Source organism: Styela clava, chromosome 4, assembly GCF_964204865.1.
Source record: "Styela clava chromosome 4, kaStyClav1.hap1.2, whole genome shotgun sequence".
Taxonomy (NCBI): Eukaryota; Metazoa; Chordata; class Ascidiacea; order Stolidobranchia; family Styelidae; genus Styela; species Styela clava.
The window spans coordinates 19,435,684-19,458,004 of record NC_135253.1 but is presented as its reverse complement, the minus strand read 5'-3'; the positions used below and the strand labels follow the sequence as shown (position 1 = coordinate 19,458,004).

Below are 22,321 nucleotides of genomic sequence, written 5' to 3'. Positions count from 1 at the left end.
GAGGACAAGCAAGAGGATACCGACAGCCGTTTGCAGCTGATGGACAGTCGTATACAGCAGATAGACGGTTGTGTACAACAGATTGGAAGTCAACTAGAATCAGTTGAACTCCAAAATACAAAAATGGGCTCGTCTTTCGATAATATCTACAGCATGCTTCAAGATATTACTGACATGATTAAACCAGGTGGAGTTTCTGATCCTGAGGAAACACAGCCCATGTCACATGACCCAAGTGTCAGCCTGATCACTTCAACACCAGCAACGGTTGTTCCAAAACAGCGCCTGCTCTCAAAGATGATGAAATTTCTGATTTTGGATCAGAAGATGGACAGCCAGAAGGGAAGCGGAACGCGTTTTCGCAGACATTAGAAGTGAAATTTGCAGAGAATGGTCATGTGAGTAACCTTGCACCTACACTTCCTTTTTTGATCAATAATGGTAATGAAGGCCCAAATGTTGTCAGAAGACAACTTAGTACTAGGCCGAAAATGATTACAGTGGCTACACAATCAGCTCCTCCAGTGAGCGCCAGCAGTGTCGTAAATGCCAAATGCGGGATTGGAATTGGCTACTTGCATGACAGGTCAAGCTCTAAATGTATTGAAAAATTTACCAGATATGAAACGTACTAGCTATCGTGATATTGTGGCTCATTTTAACCATTTCTTTAAACCTGCCGGAAATGAGAGCTCATACCGTACTACATTTCATTGTCGTAGGATTAAGCCAAATGAAGCACCACAGGATTATGGTAACAAATTGAAAGAGCTTGTTATTCTTGCTTACCCAAATCTTGATATTGCTGGTCAAGATGATATTTTGAAATCGCAGTTTCTCGCCGGTTTAACCGATGAAAACATAATCAAACATGTTACCATGCAACAGCCTGATACTTTTGAAAAGGCTCTGTCTCTTGCGACACTCTATTACTCTGTTGATACGAACCACTCTGAGAGGAAAGACATGCCTAAACCGCGCATTGCAGCAGTGAAACATTGTAATACTGGTAGTGTAGCTAACCAGCAAAACGACATATCTTTTGAAGGCAGTATTGGCGAGCGCATTCTAGCAAAACTGGATGAGATCATAGGATATGTTAAGCCGCGCACTAATAACAATCGTGGTTTTGATGGTACACCACGCAACCCGTGTCCTCGATGTGGTAAACATGGTCATTGGGGCAGGGATTGCAAGGCATGTTTCAATTGCAAGCAGACTGGTCATCTTAAACGGGATTGTCCACATCTTCAGAATCCCGCTGAATCTGCCACAGCTGCTTCTTCGACCGCAAATTTAAACGACACTCAGCGGGCTTGAGGTCCTCAGTGTCCGCTGAATTATTACTTGATGACGGACCAACGAACCAGAATATAGACCTGAATATTTGTTACTTGCAATATGACAATAGTTGGCATGCGAAGGTACTTGTAAACAATCAACTGTTCAATTTTCTTGTAGATAGTGGTGCTATGACTACTCTTATTGACATTTCCATCTTTGAGGCTATAGGTGGGAAGGAAGCACAATTGGCACCACTCGAAGAATCTCTTGTTGCAGTGGGAGGGCATGATTTATCACCACTTGGTACATTGGAAGTTGATTTGTCTATTGATTCTTTTGCATCGCGACGCACGGTTGTTGTTGCCAACCTAGGTATGTCTAATGGTATTTTGGGCATGGACTATCTCCGAGAACATGATTGCGTTCTTTACTTATCATCTGGACACATGATGATAGAGGGTCATGAAATCAACCTGTTTACTGAAAAGTCTGTACCGTGTTGTCGTGTAACTGTTCGAGAAGATATTACTATACCGCCATATTCTAAGGTTGTTATCCCTGCACAACTTAGTCATCCATGGCCGAAAAACATCTTGTCTGACGTTGCAGCTCTTGTCGAACCGTTGAATTCTTCTTTCCTTGCTGATGGCGTTCAGCTGATCTCTTCTGTGGTGGATCCTGGAAAGTCCACTGTTCCAATTCTTGCAGTCAACCAGAAAGGCAGACAACTTAAGATCAGGGCTGGATCTTTGCTTGGTATTGCACATCCTCAACTTGTAGCACCGATTCAAGTTGACGAATCCGAAAGGGTTATAGCTTCTGAATTACCAGAACATCTACATGACATGGTCAATTCCGTTGAGGATCTAACCCCGAGTCAACGTGAACAGTTGGTCAAATTGATTTGTGAATTCCATGATGTATTTGTAGGGCCAGATGGTGAACTAGGCCGTACTTCAGCAGCAAAGAATAGGATCATCACAACCACACCACAGCCGATTCGGCAGGCTCCTCGTCGAATGGGGTGGGCGCGTAGGAAGATAGCCGAAGAAGCTGTTGATAATATGCTGGCTCAGGGTGTCATAGAACCCAGCGATTCCCCATATTCTTCTCCCATTGTCCTAGTTCCCAAAAAGGATGGTTCTACTAGATTCTGTGTGGACTTTAGATTGCTTAATGACGTCACATACAAAGACGCATATCCCTTGCCGCGTATTGAGGATATCATTGAGTCCTTAAACGGAGCACAATGGTTCTCAACTCTTGATCTCGCAAGCGGGTATTGGCAAGTGGAGGTTGACCCTGCAGACCGTGAAAAGACAGCATTCAGCATCCCAGGCCGTGGTCATTTTCACTTTGTAGTGATGCCTTTCGGTTTGGCGAATGCTCCCGCAACATTCGAACGGATGATGGACAATATCCTTGGTGATCTCCTGTGGAACGGGTGTTTCAATTTTCTTGATGATGTTTTGGCTCATGGTAGTGATTTCTCAATGGCACTCTCCAATCTTCGGGAAGTTTTTACAAGACTTCGCCGTGCCGGTTTACGATTGAAGCCCTCAAAATGTAAACTTTTCCGTCGAAGCACCTCTTATCTTGGTTATCTGATTTCATCTGAAGGTGTCTGTTGCGACCCTGGAAATGTTGCGGCTATCCAAGAATGGAAAACTCCCAACACTGTTAGTGATATTCGTAGTTTTCTTGGTACAGCGAACTACTACCGGAAGTTTGTTCAAGAATATTCAACGATTGCTGGACCTCTTACTCGATTGACCAGGAAGAATATTCCCTTTGTATGGAGTACTGAATGTCAAGAGGCTTTTGAAACTTTGAAGCATTGTCTGACATCTGCCCCAGTTCTTAGCTTTCCGAGGACAATCGGAGAATTTGTATTGGATACTGATGCTAGTGGTTTTGGGATTGGTGCAGTGTTATCTCAAGTTCAGGACGACAATGAACGTGTACTTTCTTATGCCAGTAAGACTATGTCCAAGTCTCAACGTAGATACTGTGCTACACACCGAGAACTATTAGCTGTGGTGTGGGCTGTTCGTCACTTCAGTCATTTTCTTCTCGGAAGACCGTTCAGAATTCGCACAGATCATGCTGCTCTGAAATGGTTGATCAATTTTCGTGAACCTCAAGGAATGTTAGCAAGATGGATATTAACACTTGGCGCTTATGACTTTAAGATTGAACACAGACCTGGCGTGAAACATGGCAATGCTGATGGATTGTCACGCCAAGTTCGCAAATGCAAACGAGAAGATTGTTCTGATTGTGGTACCAATGGTGATGTGCCTGTGAGCAATGTTATTGCAAGTGCAATCTCAAAACAGCCCAGTCAATCATCATCAGACTGTTCCGATTGTAATTGGCTAGATGCATACACAGAGGAGCAAATTAAATCTTGGCAAAGTGAAGATCCAGATATTTCTGCTGTTTTGAAATGGAAACAACTGACTGCTCTGAAACCTGATATTCAAGAATACATGCCTGAATCAACAGTGACCAAACGTTTAATGTCGCAGTGGGACTTGATTTTTGTAGATAATGGACTTCTCTATCGTCGTTGGATTCCTGATTGTGAATCGGAGGAATCGCATATCCAATTGATTGTTTGAAACAACTTATATCTGGAGCTCCTATGGAAAGGATCGCCATTGATTTTCTTGGACCATTGCCTGTAACTGAAAATGGAAATGAACACATTTTGGTTTTGTCGGACTATTTCTCTAAATGGGTGGAATGTTTTGCTTTACCAAATCAGCGAGCTGACACCACTGCTGATGCATTGGTTACTCAATTCTTTTCGAGATTTGGGGTACCAAGAATTCTCCACTCAGATCAAGGAAGAGACTTTGAATCAAAATTATTTTCAGAAATGTGTCAATTGTACGGGATTCAAAAGACTCGAACAACTCCATATCATCCTCGTTCAGATGGACAAGTTGAACGTTTCAACAGGACTATACAACAAATGTTGAAAGCTTTTGTAAATGAGAATCGAAATGATTGGGACGATCATCGCCCATACCTTTGCATGGCATATCGCTCCACTGTACATGATAGTACAGGATATTCACCGAACAAGTTAATGCTTGGACAAGAAATCGAGATGCCTGTTGATGTTATGTTTGGCAAACCAGAGTCATCAACTCATCCTTGTTACACTGAATTTGTCGAATGGTTTTCCTGTGCAACTGAAAAAGCTTTTCTTCATGCTAGGCAACATCTAAATGCTGCTGCAACCAGACAAAAGCGAAATTTTGATCTGGGTGTTAAACCACTTACTTTCCAGAAAGATGAATTGGTGTGGTACTATTATCCACCTAAGCATCGCAAGCTGAGTATTCCTTGGATTGGACCTTATCGAATTGTGGACTGTTTACCTAATCACTTGTATAGGATTCAGAAGAATTCGGGAACACGTTCTCGAATTGTGCACGTTGACAAGTTAAGACCTTACCTTCATGAAGATGAAGAAGACAATGACATTGACTTAACTGGATTTGACATTTTACCTGATGTGGAACCTATTATGGAAAATGATGAGCAGATTGCTCATGATATTTTTGATGTATTTATTTTTGATTTGACTGTGATAATGGTTTTATCATGCTTTTAACAATTCATTGTTTTGATTTTAGATAGACATTTCATTTGAGTGTACAGTTCTTTACATTTTCTTCATATTTTTGTGGATTTTCAATTTTGAAGATGGAAAATTTCTTTGTAATTTCCCATCTGAAAATGGGGGGAGTAATGAGACGACCACGTCTATAGTTCTGTTTTATTCTGTATGGCCATATTTATTCTTACCACTTGAGTCACTAGTGAGCAACTGGGTAACTTTCTCTTTTAGCTGGTCTGTCAGACTGCCGGTAGTGTAGATATTTCCTCTGTATATTGGGTTATTATTATAGTGTTTTCGTGCCGTTAATCTGTGTAATTCTTGTTGTAAAATGATATTAGTAGTACATGTTTACTATTTCTCCAGTTTGGCATAGCTCTGTTCACTAATTAGCTTGTATTTAACACTTCCGTAACTAGTCTATCTTCGCAGTTTATTTCTTGTGTGATTTCTATGCGTATTTCCATGTATATTACGTGTTTGTCGATAAGATAGGATTTGTGTTGTATCTTTAGTGTCATACTAGTTATTCATATGTATATCTAGGTATGTTTTACCCGGTTTTTAGTATCCCATTATAAGTAAATAGTTCATGACTGTGACGTCATAGACCAATTCCGTATCTTGTGTTACGTAGGTATCCTACGGTATTTGTACTGTGTTTTTCATGTTTTTATTTGTTTATTGTATTGGAGTATTTGGTTGTATTAAGTTCTTACAGGTGTATAATTAATCTAGTTAGTTAAATTAGTTACTCTGCTGTATTTGGAACCGCAAGAAGATTATTTCGTGATTGACATCTAGTGCAACTTCAGTGTCCAATAAGCTGGCAGAAAGAACCTGAGTGGTGATATCAATTTTGGTACGCCACACACTTATTTATTCTGACGCTCAATAGATTACGAATTAGGATGGAAAAATACGTTATTGGCATCGAGACAGTCAGTCAATAGTTTATTTTATCACATACCAAAAGTCCACAGTAGACAAAAATAAATACGAATCACATATAAGACAATACTTTCAGTGTGAAGGGAGGCGCGATAAACCAGAAGAGGTTATCGAGCAGCGTCACCCTGGGGGAGTGAGTCTAAAAATTAAATCATAGTGAGAAAAAAGTCAAACAGGATACTAGCAAAAGTCGTGAATAATAAATAAAATAATAAAGTCGAAGACGGCCTTTTTACACATTTAAGTGACCGATATCACGTGTCACTCTAGTTAATATGAGAAAGCGACTCCCGACACCACTGGTCGAGGTAGCTGTAACGCCCGGAATTGGATACTCAAACTGCGCTACGTTTATACCCAACCACTGTCAAGTACCACGTCCCGGTTCTCCTACAATTTGCAATGCAAACTCGTAACATTAAGTCCCCACTCACAGTCTTGAACTTTTGAACCCAACACCTCAGAAGATCACACGAATTGGAAGAACTTTGTTGTAATATTCCGCTTGAAATCACGACAGAATACGGCAATAGCATTCACAATGCACATAGAGTTTGTGGCTCAACTAAAGTTTGAATTTCAATAATACACGCACAGAGTTTGTATGAGTTTGTGATTAACACACTGAGCACTGGGTTTGTGTCAGAGTCTGAGTTTGATTACAAATATTGATAGATTCCGGGATTAAATAACTAAATAAAATACAGAATAATTAGTAAACATTAATACACAATAAATCCCTGACTATCCTATATCCTAACATAATGATTCCCTAGCTACATTATAAACATAGCAAAATCTACTAACTACAAAACACACTCAACTAAATCCTAAAACACCGGCAAAGCATATGACTGCAGATTGCACCATCACAGCTCGTCTCCGCTCACGCAGAACCGAGAGCAATACAAGAAACTAACTATAGAACAAGAGTCGTCGTCGGTCGATTGCCTCAGCCAATAGCGTGCAAGACAAACATATTGCGACATAGCTACTATTCCCACTCTCTCGAATACGATAAAGAAATAAACAAGAACTACCAAAATGCGACCTGCGTCCATTACACCGGCCCCTAAGAACCGTCTACATCCCACGGTTATTACCGACCACCAAAAGGACGCATGTCTCATTTTCACGAAATGAAAACATGAAAAACAATATATACAAAAATTACACAACTCCCTCTAACAAACACAATTTACGAATGTCTCGCATGTAACAAGAATCCGCAGTCCTCACACGTACACTGCGGACATGCCCATCTGAATCAGGAAATACTTCCTCGATTAACCCTTTCGGCCAGAATCCTCTCTTAGTCTTTTCATCCACAATGAGAACAATATCTCCAATGGCAAAGTTTCTCACAGGCTTGTGCCACTTTTGCCTCAACTGCAATGTTGGCAAATATTCTTTCAACCACCTCTTCCAGAAACAATCTGTCATTAATTGTACCTGGCGCCACGACTTCTTATATCCATCTGCTTTCATGAATTGATCAGGAGGTAGATTCGGATTAGGCCTACCAAGTAACAACATATTAGGACTCAAAGTTGCGAGATCATCCGGGCTATCTCCAATCGGACAAATTGGTCTCCCATTTAAAATGCTTTCACACTGTGTTGTAAATGTATGCAGAGCATCATCATCTAATAATCTCTCCCCAGCAATTGCTCTCATCAATTTTCGAAAAGATCTTATCATTCTTTCCTATGCTCCATTTGTATGTGAAGCCAAAGGTACAGAAAAACACCATTCAATGTTTTGCTGTTGCATAACTTTAGAAATTTGATTTTGATTCCAATTTTGAATCCCTTCACGAAGTTCTCTCTCAGCACCAATGAAGTTTGTTCCATTATCACTGTACATTTTCCTTGGTCGTCCACGTCTGTTTATAAATCTCTGAAACACATTTATGAACGATGAAGTATCCAGTGACTTAGCAATCTCGATATGAACCGCTCGTGTGGCCATACAACTGAACATACATCCATATCTTTTCTCCTCACTCCTGCCTCTCTTCACTAATATTGGTCCAAAATAATCACAGGCAGTTTCCATAAAGGCATGATCACTAGGTGTCACTCGAACCTTTGGTAACGGTGCCATCACTTGCTCCCCCACCTTAGAGTTCCATCGACAGCAAGTAAAACATTTGCTCAATCTTCGACGCACAGTTGCATGTCCCTTAATAATCCAAAATTTCTCACGAATTGCAGATAAAACATGCAAAGTACCACTGTGACCTTCTCTTTCATGATACATGTCAATCACCAAATTAGTAACATAACTATCACTCGGCAAAATTACTGGATATCTACTTTCCAATGGCAAATGTGAACGATCAAGACGACCACCAACTCTCAAGATCCCATCCACAACAATAGGATTCAGTTTCTGTATTGATCTCATCTGCTCATTTCTTGATAATGACTTCTTTGGCGTCCTGACAATCCTTTCTTCCAAAGATGAATGATTATGCAAAGCATCGATTTGTTTTCCAAACTGCTCTCTTTGCACAAATCTTACTATGCAATCAATTGCACAGTGTAATTCACAAATCTCAAAATGTCCTGTTTTCAGCTGACCGACATCTCCATCACCTCGAGATTTAGCCACCTTCCATCTGAGATAAGATCGATATCTCAAAAGCCAAGCTGTCGATCTCTGAAGTTTCTCCAAAGTAGAGTATCTCGAAAGCAAATGCTTGATTGGATTTTCCTTCAAGTTATCTCTGACACAATACACAGATAAATCTTGCTTCAATTCAGGGTCATTATTTAATATGCCACGAATAGGTTTTGATTTTGGCCATAGGCTTTCTTCTCTCATCAAAAAAACAGGTCCCTCAAACCAAATCTTTGCCTTGTCCAACTGATACGGTTTCAAACCTCGAGATGCAATATCAGCCGGGTTACATTTCGTGTCAATATGTCTCCACTGCGAAGGCTCTGATCCCTCATGAATAACAGCAAGACGATTCGCCACAAAAGTATGAAAGCGTCTTGTCGTATTAGTGATATACTGCAACACTGACATTGAGTCGGTCCAATAAATTACTCTATCAATTTTGTACTCCAGCTGAGTCTTCACAAACTGACCCAACTTCACTGCTACCACTGCCGCAGTCAACTCTAGCCTTGGTATAGTCACTGGTTTTGAAGGTGTCACTCTTGACTTTCCCATAACAAAACTGCAATGCACGGTTCCATCAGACTTGTTCAACATTCGCATATAGCATGCACATCCATATCCGGTTTCACTTGCATCACAAAAAATATGCATTTGAATTTCACTAGGGTCATTCATATCTGATGATTTCAAACAACGAGGAATAGAAACACTTTCCAGATGCGGTAAATCTTGCAACCAGTTCATCCAGCAAGCCTTTTCACCATCAGGAATTTCATCGTCCCACCCCAAATCTTGTTTACATAATTTCTGCAGAATTTTCTTCATAGGCAAAATAAATGGCTGCAGAAATCCAATCGGATCAAATATCTGGCTCATGGTAGAAAGCATACCCCGTCTTGTAGTTGGTTTGTCTTTCACATTCACCTTGGTCACGAATTTATCCAAATCAGTATCCCAATATAACCCCAGGGCTCGTTCCACCGGTAGATTATCAAGATCCAAATTCACCAAAGTCTTTGCTCGCTCACTTTCTGGAATTTGCTCAAGCACCTCTCGACAATTGCTGATAAATTTCGTCAGATGGAATCCACCACTTTCCAGTAGAACAGACAATTGCTTAACCAAGTTTATAGCGTCACCACTCTTTGCTAAGGATTTCAACAAATCGTCAACATAAAAATTCTTCAGCACAGTATCAACTACCGATTGTTCAACACCCGGCTCATTATCTGAAGCACATTTCCTCAAGGCGAAACCTGCAACTGATGGACTTGAACGGCTTCCAAATATGTGTACCAACATGGAATAGTCACTTGCTTGAGATGACAAATCATCATTCGGCCACCACAAAAACCGAAGCGAGTCACAATCTTCTGGCCTCACTCTCACCTGATGGAACATAGCCTTGATATCTGCCATCACACCAATTCTTTCTTGTCGAAATCTCAAGAGAACTCCAGCCAAATTATTCGCATAATCTGGTCCTTGTAATAAATTATCGTTTAAGGAAACCCCACGAAAAGTTCCGGCCCCATTGAAAACTACACGGAATTTTGATTGTTTCGTACTATGATGCCCCAAATAAAAAGTTTTGTCACTAGTCACCAATTCATCATTAGGTATTTTTCTCGCATACCCATTGTCCAAGTAATCATTTATCACGCTCTTATAACACTCAAACAATTCTGGGTCTCGAATAAATTTTCTCCTTTGGTACATTAATTGTTTCTCAACCATGGTACGATTATTAGGAAGTTTTACCTCTTTATTCTTCCATGGGAGTCCCACTTCATAATGTCCATTAACTTTACAAACAGTTTTTTCCATGATAGACAATGCCCGCTTGTCTTCAACAGACAGTGAGGATGCAGATTCACATGCATTATCATTAAAATCATGCTCATAAATTTGACACAATTGGCGATGTAAAATATTATCATCACAATGAATAAAATTCACAAAATTATTATCACAATTAGAAACACTCTCTGGGCCAAACAGTGTCCACCCCAACAAGGTTTTCACCGCTCTGGGCTGTCCCCTTTTCCCGCGTTTAACCTCTAACACATCATGGGCATCTGGGACATTTGAGCCTATAAGAAGCTTGACCTCCCTATCCGTATTATCAGAAATATCAACATGGGAAAAATGTGAATACAATTCAGTATCACGCACACTGGGAATACTCGATTTTAAGTTTGGCAAACGCTCAACAGTTAGAACTCTATCCAGCACTAGGGAGTTGCCTGCACCCGTTGCAGTCAACGCTACCTCAAACCCCTCTTGGATTTTATGACCAGTCACAGTCTGCACAGAAAAATTGGTTTTAACCCCACTTATACCTAGCTCCCTCATGAGCCCACTAGTACAAAGGGACACCGTAGATCCCGGGTCTAACAGGGCATAGGTTGATATCTCCCTACCTCCTATGGCCTTACCCCTGACCGTGACTGGCAACACTTTGAGTCTAACATTCCCAACCCCTCCCGTAGCCTCCACGCTACAGGAAGTTGCTCCACATGTAGCTTTCTCACCGGCCCCACTGACCGGAGCACTCGTCTCTTTTCCTGAACAAGAACTTACAGGATTAGTAGAACCACCCGGCTTTTGCCGAGGTGGGAAATGCAGCAGCACATTGTGCTTTTTGCCACATCCATCAACATTGCATAACACATTGCGGGTACACTCATTTGCTTTGTGACCACTCAAAAGGCAATTATAACACAATTCATTTCTGCCCACCCACAATGATCTTTCTTTAGGAGTCATTTTCTTAAACTTCAGGCATTTCCATAATGGATGTTGATTACCTGACCCACAAAAAGGACAATCAAACTTTGCAATGGCCCCCCTACTAGGTATAGCATTGGAATCGGTCACAAAGGAGGACACCCTATCCCTAGTCTTGGGAACAGTCCCTCGTTTAGGACTTCTCGACTTTTTCTGTTCCCTATTCGAACAGACAATCTCCCCATACATGGTAGAAGCACCACGAGCAATTTGCATAACATAATCCTTTAAATCGGAAAACATTGGTTCCCTCCCCACCTCATAAATGCCGCTTGCAATCTTAGCATAGCCAGACTGCAAATCTTCAGGCAACCTGGAAAAAATCTTTTTCAAATTAACACTATTATTAAGATTATCCATACAATCCCATTGGTCAAAAACAATCTCACAATTATCCATTAATGTTACTAACTTATGCAAGTCAGCAGAGTTATTATCACGAAGAGGTTTTCCTTCAATCAATTCTTTCATAAAGGAATCTATAATCATATGTTTTTTGCCAAACCTCTCATTGAGAATGTCTAGGGCCCGCTTGTAACCCCTTTCCCATGGTTTAGTAATTACACATGACCGAATTGCCTCTCTGGCAATGCCCTTCGTACATTTTAAAAGAATAATAAGCTTACGATTTGCTGGAATATTTTCCACATCCACTGCTGCTGTAAATTCACTCAGAAACTCTGGATACCTCAGTGGATCACCATCGAACTCAGGTAGATCAACTTTCAGATGTTCACCCATTGATGCTGGACATGTAGGAACCACCGGATACACAGGAATTGCAGGAGAGCTCAAAGATGTCACTGCTACACTCGAACCGTAGACATTCTGGACAGGAACACTGCTCACACGATGATATTCACCCATTCCAGACACGCCACTCGTGACTGGGAATTGGCTCGCCACCGACACACCACCTGTGGCCGGGGCATAACTCGACACCGGCATGCCACTCATTACCGGATTGTAAACACAATGTCCAGATTGTACAAACGATGTGACAGGAACTTCGGACGATCTCTGCAGTCCAGGATTAGACATGTTTATAGCATTAGTCAATGTTGACGTCATCAATGGCACACGAACATCAGAAAAGTTTGTCTTTACAGGGGAAACCACAGCAGGACTTGATATAGGAATGTTCTCTATTTTTCTTTCAGGAATCGGCTGCAACTCAAATGATGAGGGTTCAGTCTTTACAAAAGGCACATTAGATTTAGGATCATAAATGTTCACAAATTTAGGTTTTGTCAATGGCTCTATCCCACTGACCAAGTTTTCAGAGGCACAACTTGTATACTCCAATTGATTGCTATCCAAATTAGAACTCATGATAGATCCTTCAGTTTCTTCGAAACTCTCAGCTATCAATTTCGCTTCATCTGCAAGATATTCCGCATCCAAAGCTCTTTTTTCAATGTTCAATTTCTCCTTTTCCAAAGTAGCTTGTTCACGTTCACGTTTAGCTTGAAGATCAGCTAGCTTGGCATCCAAACGAGCTCTGGCAGCTACTGATGATCTCACAGATGATTTATTTGAAGATTTACTTCTATGAGAAGCAACACTTGTTTTTCTTGATTTACTAGACACAGAGTTATTTTTGCTGGCGGCAGCATTGTATCGCTGCAAATATTCCCCATATAATTTATCACATACCGCTTTCTTTCTGAAAATTTCATCACACTTTACAGTCGCTTCTTCAAACTCAAGCTTGTCCATCTCCAGACCGGTATTGACAGAATTTCGAAAGTCTTCACAAGCATTAATACAGTTCTCAAATGCAGCATCCACAGCTTCTTTTGCACCCACAACCTCTTTGTATTTCTGTGGGTCCAGCATTAGATCCTCAATGGTTTTCAGAAGCTTTGTAAAGTGGCTTTCATATCCCGCACGAGATCTTTTCTTTTTCATTCGCAGTTCAGAAACAATACCATCTTCATCAGACATCTCGCAATATGAATAGCTTTATTCCGTTATGAAATTGTCCACGATAGAATGCAATTATTCTTCGAAATTGTAGAATAACTATGTATTTGAAATTCTCTACGTAAAACGTAGGAGACGAATCTTTATTTGTAATTGTGTAACGCCCGGAATTGGATACTCAAACTGCGCTACGTTTATACCCAACCACTGTCAAGTACCACGTCCCGGTTCTCCTACAATTTGCAATGCAAACTCGCAACATTAAGTCCCCACTCACAGTCTTGAACTTTTGAACCCAACACCTCAGAAGATCACACGAATTGGAAGAACTTTGTTGTAATATTCCGCTTGAAATCACGACAGAATACGGCAATAGCATTCACAATGCACATAGAGTTTGTGGCTCAACTAAAGTTTGAATTTCAATAATACACGCACAGAGTTTGTGATTAACACACTGAGCACTGGGTTTGTGTCAGAGTCTGAGTTTGATTACAAATATTGATAGATTCCGGGATTAAATAACTAAATAAAATACAGAATAATTAGTAAACATTAATACACAATAAAGGGTCTCATGTACTTTCTTACCTGAATAACTTCTAGTGGGCGTGGCGTAACAATTTTTGGATATATGATTCCTGGCCCCCACCTGATGACGTCATCCAAAAATTACGTCACTGCGACGTCACAATAACGAAATACAGCTTGCCAAAATATAGCGACGGTCACCCGTAATGGCGCCTACGAGTATGTCAACAAACTCAATACGTCAGCGACCTCTCTCTTATCGGGGTCATTGTGCAGAGCTCAAAATAAACAACGATCACAAGCGACTAAATTGTCGCCAAAGAACGTTCACGATATCCCATTCTGACCAATTTCTGTCCAGCAATAGCTCATGTATCATGCTACAATCTAATAGAGCGTTATACACACACATAAAGACTTGTTATTTATGTTCAGCAATAGATCATGTATTGTGCTACGATCTATTAATATGGTGATATACGATACCGCTTTAAGCAAGGCTTTAGACAAACAATTTTTGCATATATCATTCCTGACCCTCACCTGACTTCGTCATCCAAAAATTACGTCACTGCAACGCCACAATAACAAAATAGAGCTTGCCTGATAATAGCGACCATAATGCAATCGTGATAAATACGCCTGTGTGTCCGCTATGGGTGTAGTTTCTTACCTCAATAACTTCTAGTTAACTTAGCGTAACAATTTTTGCATATATCATTCCTGACCCTCACCTGACTTCGTCATCCAAAAATTACGTCACTGCAACGCCACAATAACAAAATAGAGCTTGCCCAATAATAGCGACGTTATTCGTAATGGCACCTATGTATGTAGTTTCCTACCTCAATAACTTCTAGTTAACTTAGCGTAACAATTTTTGCATATATCATTCCTGACCCTGCCCTGACTTCGTCATCCAAAAATTACGTCAATGCGAATTCACAATAACGAAATAGAGCTTGCCTAATAATAGCGACCATAATGCAATCGTGATAAATACGCCTGTGTGTCCCTATGAGTGTAGTTTCTTACCTCAATAACTTCTAGTTAACTTAGCGTAACAATTTTTGCATATATCATTCCTGACCCTCACCTGACTTCGTCATCCAAAAATTACGCCACTGCAACGTCACAATCACGAAATAACGCTTGCCCAATGATAGCGACGATTACTAGTAATGACACCGATGGATGTAATTTCGTACCTCAATCACTTCTAGTTAACTTAGCTTAACAATTTTTGCATATAATATTCCTGACCCTGCCCTGACTTCGTCATCCAAAAATTACGTCAATGCGAATTCACAATAACGAAATAGAGCTTGCCTAATAATAGCGACCATAATGCAATCGTGATAAATACGCCTGTGTGTCCGCTGTGGGTGTAGTTTCGTACCTCAATAACTTATATTAGGCTTAGCGTAACAATTTTTGTATATAATATTCCTGACCCTCACCCGACTTCGTCATCCAATAATTACGTCACTGCAACGTCACAATAACGAAATAGAGCTTGCCCAATAATAGCGACGTTATTCGTAATGGCACCTATGGATGTAGTTTCCTACCTCAATAACTTCTAGTTAACTTAGCGTAACAATTTTTGCATATATCATTCCTGACCCTGCCCTGACTTCGTCATCCAAAAATTACGTCAATGCGAATTCACAATAACGAAATAGAGCTTGCCTAATAATAGCGACCATAATGCAATCGTGATAAATACGCCTGTGTGTCCCTATGAGTGTAGTTTCTTACCTCAATAACTTCTAGTTAACTTAGCGTAACAATTTTTGCATATATCATTCCTGACCCTCACCTGACTTCGTCATCCAAAAATTACGCCACTGCAACGTCACAATAACGAAATAGAGCTTGCCTAATAATAGCGACCATAATGCAATCGTGATGAATACGCCTGTGTGTCCGCTATGGGTGTAGTTTCGTACCTCAATAACTTCTAGTTAACTTAGCGTAACAATTTTTGCATATATCATTCCTGACCCTCACCTGACTTCGTCATCCAAAAATTACGCCACTGCGACGTCACAATAACGAAATAGAGCTGATCACCCTCAATGGCGTCGGCGATTATGTTAACAAACTCAATGAGGCCCGCCACCTCACGACCACACACACCTAAAGATTTGGTATTTTATATCCAGCAACAGGTTATGCATTGTGCTGTTAGTTATTATTAGGGCGTTTCACGATACTACTCTATGTAAGGCTTTAGACAAGCAGAAAGAACATATTAATTCACGCAATGGTTGAAGTTGGATACCACACACATAAAGATTTGTTATTTTATGCCCAGCGATAGATTATGTAATGTGCTACAATCTACTAATAGGGCGGTATACGATATCACTCCAAGCAAGTCTTTAAACAAGCAGAAGCGGACATATTGATATAAGTTCACGTTGTCCGTGTAGTTTCCTATGTCCATAACTTCATTTTGCCGTAAGTCGATACAATTTCGAGTTACGTTGAACACAACTAAATTTTACTAGACAGATAAATCGTTATACGCTGAAAAGTCAACTTTTTTAATGTTGGGGAAGAAAGACAATCGTCTCGAATGTGGGACACACTGTGCAAGTGTAAGACAAGCATGTAATCTCGGAGATGGTTTGGAAATTTCGAATTTTAACCCCGCCTCATTTAAAGATCCTTCCTGCATGCACTATCGCCTGCTAGTTCTCTGATACATCTCTGTTAGAGTCATTTTCTAACACGTAGTGGGATTACCGTATATTTTTTATTGTCCCAAAAACTATTTATATTTTCAAGTTGATTTCGCAATAAAAGCAATATTGAAATCCCGTCATTCTATATTTAATTTAGCAGTCTGTATTAATAAACTGAAGAATAATACGGTAAATCAACCCCGAAAAAGTACCAATTAGGTCTGATGATCGCCAGATAGACTATATCTAAATCCATTTCTTTGATGTACCCGTTTAGAACAAAAACATCGGCTTAAGATCCTTCAAATGTTAATACCACTACAATGTTTCCAGAACTTTTTCATCTTGCGGTTCACTAACAGCGAAATATTAAGAAAAATGTTTTCTGTTCTCATACCGATCTTTGAACACTCGCTCGCTAAAATTGGTTAACAGAAATTTGACATAGTGGAGGAAGTGGTATAGTATTTGATCTCCAAGTAATTCAGAGGAAATGTGAAAAAGGATGAAAGAAGATCATATTTATAGGCTCTTCAATTTTCTAACTGTTGAAATTTGGAATGGATTCGACTTCAAGCGCAATCGATAATTAAGCATTCGTTCACAATCCTGAGTTAATTTCCAGGATGCATCTCTCATCTATCTGTCGTTACGTTTTAAATAGAACTTATAATCATATTGGATGATTGTAATGAGCAATGAGCTCAATAGGTAAATTATATGAGTAATTGTCAATTTCGTTTTTAATGTTTATGAAATGATCTATTCAATTTCCTCAGCACAGAAGCATCTTCTGACAAACTTCCGAAAAAAGAAAACTTTAAATACAATGATAGCAACGGCTATGTATAGGAACCCAATATGTCTAAACGTTTGTCCTTCGGTAGAACGTGGGTGTTCTATAAAATTATAGCGCTTTTCAAAATTGAAATAGGCACCAAACAAAGCCAAATTTTAATCAGAACAAGTAAAATGCCTATGTCATAGTCGCGCAGAGAAATGGGAGTAAAATGGAAATCACAAATACAGCACACATTAAAGTAGTGCATAATTATTCACACGTCTGTCTCAAATATTTTCATTGTCCTTTTTGAGAATCTGAGTACCCTGTGCCAAAAGTCTTCCGAATCCGACTATAGGGATAGAATGTCAAGATCCGTAAAATATTTGCCTTTGTATATGTGGCACTACACTCATTGGGGGACCGTAAACTAATATGCCTGTTTCTCATCATCCAAAGTCCATCCAAAGTCTTAGTCCGGCAGATAAGGGGACCTTTTTGGCCCAAGTTTGATTTCAGACATAAAGTTTTTTTTATTTGTGATTATTCATCTTGGGGTCATTGCCCATCATTTCTACATGGGTGTGGAGTTTGCAGCCTTGAGCACTTTTTTTACGGCTCGATATTTGTATTAGTGTTTTTTGTCAAACCTGTGCATCATAATGACGCACAACCTGAACCATAACCTGTTACAATACTATGTTCAGGTTGTTCGCAATCTTGGTGCACAAACTACGCAAGCACCAAATTTACTAGGAAACAAAATCGATACCTTCTAGGTATTTGTTGAGCCCAGCTTTGGGTCGCGACCCGTATACAGTATATGGAAATACTGTCGAAACATACGCGTAAAATAAAGAGTACTATTTCAAAATACCCGTTTTTTGTTGCAATTAACAGTACAAGCCTGCTAATGTAGTCGCCAGTGGTTCAAGTGGATATATACCCGGTGGAGAACAGTCAATTATTTGTTGGCGAGAATTGTTATGCAGCGGGATGATCACGACGACGCAGTGAAAGATAATGATATCACGAGAACAAGAATGAGAAAATTGCTACATTTTATAGTATATCCCTGGGAAAGAATGTAGTTCATTCTTATGTTCCATGCCAATGCTTTTCAAACTACCAAAGACTCTCAACACTTCTGCTTCTTCTCTTCTATAAAAATACATTGTTATTATATATTCGCATTTCCATCTGTTTGTTCGTGCTCCCAGATAACCGATCAGCGCCTCCAAGGAGGACGGGGTCCCCTTTCAAGAAACCCTGTCATAAACTAAAAGAGGCGACCGTGCTTCTCTTGCCTGTTGTCATGCTGTCCCTGGAATTCAGCTACAACAAAAATTTCACGGGAACGGATTTTTAAATTTTATGATTTTATTAATATTCTCAACAATGAATGATATACGGGTGGTAAAATGCCAAGTTATTCCAACAACATGATCATGTTTTGCAATTTACAACCAATATTTTGTATGTAACTTTGTTTGACAGAGCCCCAAGAGCTCTAACTACAAATATCAAAAATGTGAGGCTAAAATAGTCACACTACAACATTGTCAAATGTGCTGTATTTACGATAGATAACAGGTTTACCAAAAAGAATTACATGCAAAATGGTAAAATAAAGATCAATTCAGCAATATCCACTTGGTGATATTCATCTGTTGATGATTTTATGTGTTTGTTTCGGAAGTTTAATAACAGAAGTAATTGTGGTTGTTGGGGATGTTTTAAAAAAGGTTGCATGGAAAAAAGTTTTCACAAAATGTCAAGGTTTGATACTTTCAACACGCGGTCTGAATGAATGAAAAAGCTGAAACTAGTATTCTTTAGAACAGCATACAAATTCTATGGAATGAAATCATACACAAAAGCTCGTCAAAAACCTATAGCTCAATAATCAAATGGAATTTGATGCATGTGCGCAAAAATGTGCGCGTTACCACGTACAACCGAAGCACGCAGGAAAATGCGTGTGATGTACTAGTATTCAAAACGTTTGACTCAACTATGTTGTCATAACAGGTGCACATCTCGGTTTCGCATACGCATACCTTCTATCTCCACAAGGATATATTAATTTGGGCAAAGTCAATGCAGCACTGAAAGGTTGCGGTTCTTCCAAAAGAAAACACGTTACACATCTTTAGATACCAGTGGATGGTATTACATGGCCTTGTTCGGAGTGAAAGACGAGGTCAAATATTCCAATCCAATTCAACTAATAAAATATTTCCCAAGTCCCTAAGCTTAAACTAGGAAAACGAAATGCCAGATGTAGTTTGAAGAGCGCAATAGAAAGTGGCTAGATGCTGTCGATGGATCTTGGCTTGTATTAGTGAAATAAACTACCATTTATTCTACTAAAATTGAATTTCTGACATTGTAAGGAGATTCAATGTTACTATGTATGCAAACCTAAACCATGTAGTTATGAAATAATTGTTATTAACAAAAAGGCGCTCTTGAAGTATTTGTACCAAGATGGCGCACAACCTGAACACTGTATGGTTACCAGGTTAGGGTCCAGGATGTGCGTCATCTTGGACCGAATACTTTAACTCAACATTACTCCACACCCACCTGGGTATCATTATATATGTCATATACATTATATCTAAACAATAAAAAAAAAACTTCATGTCCCAAAACAATGTTAAGGTCCGATTCTGCCGGACTATCTTATCCAAAATGTATAGTTTACAAAAACATATTAAAATATAAACCTCACTGATAAATGGTGGCACAATACAAAATACACCCATATAATGTGAACGTAAATTAATATGTCCGTTTCTGCTTGTCTAAAGCCCTGCTTAGAGTGATATCGCGTAACGCCATATTAATATATTGTAGCCCAATACATGATCTATGGCTGGACATAAAATAACAAGTCCCTCCTTATGTGTGTGTGGTGACGCTGAGGGAGGCCGCTGCCCTAACTGAGTTTGTTAACGTAGTCGCAGACGCCATTACGGGTGATCAGCTCTATTTTGTTACTGTGACGTCGCATTGGCGTAATTTTTTGATGACGAAGTCAGGTGAGGGTCAGGAATATTATATGCAAAAATTGTTACGCTAAGTTAACTATAGGTGATTGAGGTACGAAACTACATCCATAGGTGTCATTACGAATATCGTCGCTATTATTGTGCAAGCCGTATTTCGTGATTGTGACGTTTCTGTGACGTACTTTTTGGATGACGAAGTCAGGTGATGGTCAGGAATGATATATGCAAAAATAGTTACGCTAAGCCTAATAGAAGTTATTGAGGTACGAAACTACACCCATAGCGAACACACAGGCGTAGGTATTACGAGTTCTTTATTGTCGCTATTATCAGGCAAGTTCTATTTCGTTATTGTGAAGTCGCATTGACGTAATTTTTGGATGACGAAGTCAGGGCAGGGTCAGGAATGATATATGCAAAAATTGTTACGCTAAGTTAACTAGAAGTTATTGAGGTAGGAAACTACATCCATAGGTGCCATTACGAATAACGTCGCTATTATTGGGCAAGCTCTATTTCGTTATTGTGACGTTGCAGTGACGTAATTATTGGATGACGAAGTCGGGTGAGGGTCAGGAATATTATATACAAAAATTGTTACGCTAAGCCTAATATAAGTTATTGAGGTACGAAACTACACCCATAGCGGACACACAGGCGTATTTATCACGATTGCATTATGGTCGCTAATATTAGGCAAGCTCTATTTCGTTATTGTGAATTCGCATTGACGTAATTTTTGGATGACGAAGTCAGGGCAGGGTCAGGAATATTATATGCAAAAATTGTTACGCTAAGTTAACTAGAAGTAATTGAGGTACGAAACTACATCCATAGGTGTCATTACTAGTAATCGTCGCTATTATTGGGCAAGCGTTATTTCGTGATTGTGACGTTGCAGTGACGTAATTTTTGGATGACGAAGTCAGGTGAGGGTCAGGAATGATATATGCAAAAATTGTTACGCTAAGATAAGTATAAGTTATCGAGGTAAGAAACTACATCCATTGCGCTAAGGCAAATTAATATGTCGGTTTCTGCTTGTCTAAAGCCTTGCATAGAGTGAAAGCGTTCCACGTCCTATTAATAAAATGTGGCCCAATACATGATCAGTCTCTGGATATTAAATAACAAGTCTTTATGTCTGCGGCACCTAACCTCAATCATTGCGTGAATTAAATGTTCTTTCTGTTTGTCTAAAGCCTAGCTCAGAGCGGTATCGTATATCACCCTATTAATAGATCGTAGCACAATACATGAGCTATTGCTGGACATAAAATAATAAGTCTTTATGTGTGTGGTACCCAACTTCAACCATTGCGTAAAATAACATGTATTTTCTGCTTGTCTAAAGCCTTGGTTAGAGTTGTATCGTATAACGCTCTATTTTAGATTGTAGCACGATACATGAGCTATTGCTGGACAGAAATTGGTCAGAATGGGATATCGTGAACGTTCCTTGGCGACAATTTAGTCGCTTGTGATTCTTGTTTATTTTGAGCTCTGTACAACGACCCCGATAAGAGAGAGGTCGCTGACGTATTGAGTTTGTTGACATACTCATAGGCGCCATTACGGGTGACCGTCGCTATACTTTGGCAAGCTGTATTTCGTTATTGTGACGTCGCAGTGACGTAATTTTTGGATGACGTCATCAGGTAGGGGTCAGGAATCATATATCCAAAAATTGTTACGCCACGCCCACTAGAAGTTATTCAGGTAAGAAAGTACATGAGACCCCACAATAAATCCCTGACTATCCTATATCCTAACATAATGATTCCCTAGCTACATTATAAACATAGCAAAATCTACTAACTACAAAACACACTCAACTAAATCCTAAAACACCGGCAAAGCATATGACTGCAGATTGCACCATCACAGCTCGTCTCCGCTCACGCAGAACCGAGAGCAATACAAGAAACTAACTATAGAACAAGAGTCGTCGTCGGTCGATTGCCTCAGCCAATAGCGTGCAAGACAAACATATTGCGACATAGCTACTATTCCCACTCTCTCGAATACGATAAAGAAATAAACAAGAACTACCAAAATGCGACCTGCGTCCATTACAGTAGCC

The 22,321-nt window shown here is 39.7% G+C and overlaps 2 protein-coding genes across 2 annotated transcripts; both read right to left on the bottom strand.

The window, feature by feature from the left end:
• Positions 1-7,039: 7,039 nt before the first annotated feature.
• Positions 7,040-7,570, bottom strand: LOC144422128 (uncharacterized). Its single transcript, XM_078111961.1, has one exon. It carries the CDS (start codon positions 7,568-7,570, stop codon positions 7,040-7,042), a length of 531 nt encoding a protein of 176 aa, XP_077968087.1.
• A 6-nt stretch (positions 7,571-7,576) lies between these two features.
• Positions 7,577-13,237, bottom strand: LOC144422127 (uncharacterized). The gene has a single exon (XM_078111960.1). The coding sequence runs from the start codon at positions 13,235-13,237 to the stop codon at positions 7,577-7,579; it is 5,661 nt and encodes a 1,886-aa protein (XP_077968086.1).
• Between the last annotated feature and the right edge of the window lie 9,084 nt (positions 13,238-22,321).